Source organism: Echinops telfairi, unplaced genomic scaffold (assembly GCF_000313985.2).
Source record: "Echinops telfairi isolate 266 unplaced genomic scaffold, ASM31398v2 ScPeMD7_10;HRSCAF=50, whole genome shotgun sequence".
NCBI lineage: Eukaryota > Metazoa > Chordata > Mammalia > Afrosoricida > Tenrecidae > Echinops > Echinops telfairi.
The window spans coordinates 10,940,544-10,944,927 of NW_022103907.1; the positions used below are offsets into that span (position 1 = coordinate 10,940,544).

Consider the following 4,384-nt stretch of genomic DNA (forward strand, 5'->3'; position numbering starts at 1 on the left):
TCAGGCATCATCAGAACAAAAAGTCATACCATAGTGCTCACTCATTTATGCTAAGAAATTTGGAAGACCTGGCCAACCAAATGGAAGAGCCCCATGTTTGTGACTATTCCAAAGAAAGGGACCCAACAGACTGTGGAAGTTATCAAACAATACCTTTAATACTAGTTGCAAGTAAACTTTTGCTCACTGTCATTGTGCTGTTTATACCTCCAAGAATATTCTCAAATGTTAGGAGTCTTGTATGATCCTTCATTTTGTGAGACTACTTTAAATGTACACACCCAGAGTCAGCCCAGGTGTTGTCATGGGTGTAACCATGTTGACTGCTGCACAAGGTTTTTAAAATGATTGCTATACATGCATGGATTTCAAAGATTTACATAACAATGCATTCTAAGTCTTGTTTAGATAAAATAAATGTTCATCTGCTGTCTGATTGTCACCTGCAGAACACGAACTCCATGAGTTGAATTTGCTCAGGGATCACTCTTGGGAGAGGCGGTATTTTCAGAGTCATTTAGATTGCCCCGCTGAGGTTCAAGATGACCACACTCCATTTTTAAGAAAAGGTAATGAATGTGTGTATGTGTGTGCGTGTGTACATGAACATAGGTATACATCATGTGTGCATATTTATTTTGCTGTTTATATATATCATATATATCTGCATTTTGAAATTTGAAGACCAAAGCACTAATGTCAATGACCCATTTTTAAGAGTATACCAAAATTTTGAACCCTGAAGTCTTGAATCTTTATGCCTTAAACCTCAAACCAAAACTTTCCCCAGAAGTCTGCTTTAAACCAAACAACAGTGTATTAGTAAAGTATATCTGCCTTGAGCATTGTGCTTCTTCAAATATTTATCCTTGTGGGATCAAGTTGACAACAGCAACTCAAAAGGTTAGAGGAGAACTTGGGAAGAATGACTGTACGTTAATGATGATGGGGTGATTGGAAAAGATAGCAAGCATGGTAGCAGAACTTGAGGAACTTAAACAACACCACTGAAATGTACATGGGTGAATTGTTGAAACAGTTTATTCATTGCTATGTATATTCTCTCTCTCTCTCTCTCTCCCTCTCTCTCTCACACACACACACAAACTGACCAAGATCTTGACTCATTCCTAAATCCTGTTTGGCTTCTGCTGCCATGTGGTAGTTGTCTTCAGTAGAGAAACTCTTCAGGTCTCTACTTTCAACTTGCATTTGAGGAATCAATTAAACAATAAAATAAAATAAAATTAAAAGTGCATTTTAAAACACTAGGATAATTCTTTTTTAAGGACTAACTACACTGAAGTTATCCTTTATTGATGCAGACCAATCCAGAGGTGTTTTAAGAGTTCCAAAAGCAGATAGGAAAGTTAATTTTAATGAGTGCTTATCTCTAAAAGAGCTTTCACCAATGGGCTTTTCCGTGTGTGTCCTTGTCGCCAAGAAGTCAGGTATTTAAGTCAAATTGACCATGAGGGAAGAAGTAGCTATAGTCTCCTTCTCCTGATCTTTATTGTCTCTAACTCAGGTTTAGACACACATTGTATGCCTTAACTTCCCCTTACCAGACCACTCTAGGCTCTCCACTGATACGACCAAGTCTGCCATTCTTCATCGATGTGAAGGATAAATCTGGAAGTATGTGCTTCTCTCTCAGTTTGCTTCTTCTTGGCAAAGAGTCACACTTACCCATTTGTTCAGCTCAGATGCCTGGGAATTGTTCCTCATTCTGTAATGTCTCCTCATGGCCCGTTTCACTACCTCCGACAGTTCAGATTCAGGTCTTCCAGGTTCACTGAGCACCTTAACAAACTGAAAGTGTGAGAAATGATCAAATCTAACTGCTTAATTAAATCACCCATCACGTCATCTCACGAGTTTTATGTTCTCATTCAAGACATCCCAAGTCATTACGGAGACCTTCACATTTTTTTTTTGTGCTACATCTAGAATATTTATGAAAGCTCACATCCTACTGATAGCCTGCCTTTCCTTTCATTGTTAGATTGTATTCTTACACTTTGCGGTACTCTGGCATTTTCTGGTCTGTAACAATGCCATATCCTTGGTATTGAGATGGTGTGAGTCTAAATCAATTCCAGGACTCTAACAATAGCCTCCCAATTGCTCTCCAGTTTTCACTCCTAGGCTCTGCATACCTGCTAGAGCTATCTTTGAAGCCTGTTAGCAGGGTTAGTCACTTGCCACTGTATAGAGGAAGATCCCAAGTCTTTCTATGACTTACAAAGGCCTCCAGTTTCTGATTGTGCTCTCTCTCTCCTCTCTCTCTCTCTCTCTCTCTTCAATTTGACCTCCCCCCTTTCTCCAACAATTACTCTGATCCAACCGCATTGTCTTCCTTGCTCAGCCTTTCTCAAGCAAGACAAGCACACTCCTACCTCAGCCCCTTGGCACTTGCAACTGTAACAGCCTGGGTTGCTCATTCCCAGTATTTATGTGGCTTACTTTCTCATTTTATGTCTATTTCTGTTCATTGCCAACTTCTTAAAGAGGTCCTCCCTGACTTTCAATGTCCCTCTTTTGATCTTACTGTCTGCTGCCTCATTCTGTATCCTTACCTTGTTTTCTCACTCTTGATATGCATACTCTCTTCCTAAAATGAGGCTTTGTATTTGTTCATTTGCTGTTTCCTCCACTGAAATGTAAGGTTTGTCAGGGAAAGAACTTTTCATTTTTCCCTGATGAACCTCAGCTTTCAAACAGCTCCTGGTGCATAGGTGTTTTAGCAGCATCTATTGACTTAACCAATTTTTAATGAATGAATGTCTTTGGAGGCATTTCCATCTACAAGGCAGTAGATGGGAGATGTTATTAACTGTCTTCATAAGGTGCCAAACTCCCGCTCAGACTTCTCCTTAAAGCATGTTACTTTCTAGCTTATTCACTGGCAATAGCCACTTAATGACACATCAGTCCTTTCTCATTAGGTGTTCCGATTCTGCATCTGATACCGTCTCCTTTCCCTGAAGTCTGGCACACCATGGATGACAATGAAGAAAATTTGGATCCACCAACCATCGACAATCTGAACAAAATCCTACAAATCTTTGTGTTGGAATATCTTCATTTGTAACCATCTGGCTTTGTTTATGGTAATCACTTCTAACCCTGTGTTTGAAAATCAAGTACTACTTACAATCATCTGGTCCCAGTTAAATGCTGTGTGGGAAATTCTGTCCTATACACTCAATCTTTAGGTAACTTTGAATATTTGCTCAATAAATCTTAGAATTATATCGTGCCATAAATTGTTCATTCATTTTCATCTAGAGATAAATGGAAAACAAATACGTACATTTTACAACTTTGATAGATAAGAAACTGAGACAAACTCACATTTATGTGGTTGGTGTCATGGTCTTGTAAACATTAATGAAATATGATGGTGATGAACAATAAGTAGCCTAGTTGTATGAGTTTGAATATTTGGGGATCTATTACCTACAATACAAATCAGATACATAGTTTGAAGACCCTCAAGCTTCTTGTTTCTTTGAGAAATCTTGGTAGAGCTTATTTCAGGGAAAAGCAAATGAAACTTAGATGCCATTTGGTGAATTATTTTGTTATGTATAAATGAAGTATTACATAGTTTAAATGATAGGCACAGTTTTATAAATTTAACATTTTTATTGTAAACAATACTAACATTGAAAAATGGAAAAAAAGAAAAATATCATAGGATGTTCGCAGAATCACCACTAGCTCTTTGGTTTTTCCTCACATTTTGTTGAGTGCCAATCCTCCCCCACCCCCTACAGTTTTAATAAAATAATATCTACAGTTTGGGGGCAGGGAATGTATTTTCCTCCTGACATCTCTGGCTGGCACAGCTGGTTTGTGCTTGATTGCTAACTTGTATGGAACAGTTCCACTCTGTAGCACAGAGGACACCGTGAGTCAGAATCGATGGATGACAACCGAAAAGGGTATATTGGGATATTTTCCTGTTAAAGCATATCATTGTCAGGCATTGATTTGCTGATTTGGTCCTGGGGGTGTTTGTGGTGAAGACAAGTCAGGGTGACAGGCAAGCTGCGTGGGAAGCAATGGCAGCTTCAGGTTCATGACCATGCAAGCCAGCAGGAAAAGAGATTTTTTTACTTAGCATAGTTTTCAGGTTAAATATATATATATATATTTATGCATATATATATGTAAAATTCTTATATGAAAAGGGAAGTCTGATGGGGCAAAAATTAAGCACTTGGCTGGTGGTTCAAACCCACCAGGAGCTCTGTGGGAGAAGGATCTTGTGAGCTGGTTGTTTTTTGAAAACTCACTGCCGTCGAGTCAATTCTGAATCATAGCAATCCTATGGGACAAGGTAGAACTACCCCGAAGAACTCTGGAGACTGTGATT

The 4,384-nt window shown here is 38.8% G+C and overlaps 1 protein-coding gene across 1 annotated transcript in view; it reads left to right on the top strand.

Moving 5' to 3' along the window:
* The window catches only part of QPCT (glutaminyl-peptide cyclotransferase), a 48,672-nt gene extending 45,410 nt beyond the window's left edge, over positions 1 to 3,262 (top strand). The window contains exons 6-7 of the mRNA XM_004711169.2: positions 450 to 569; positions 2,949 to 3,262. Coding sequence (XP_004711226.1) covers positions 450 to 569; positions 2,949 to 3,094 — 266 coding nt within the window. The 3' untranslated portion in view covers positions 3,095 to 3,262. The remainder of the gene's footprint in view (positions 1 to 449; positions 570 to 2,948) is intronic.
* Positions 3,263 to 4,384: the final 1,122 nt, after the last annotated feature.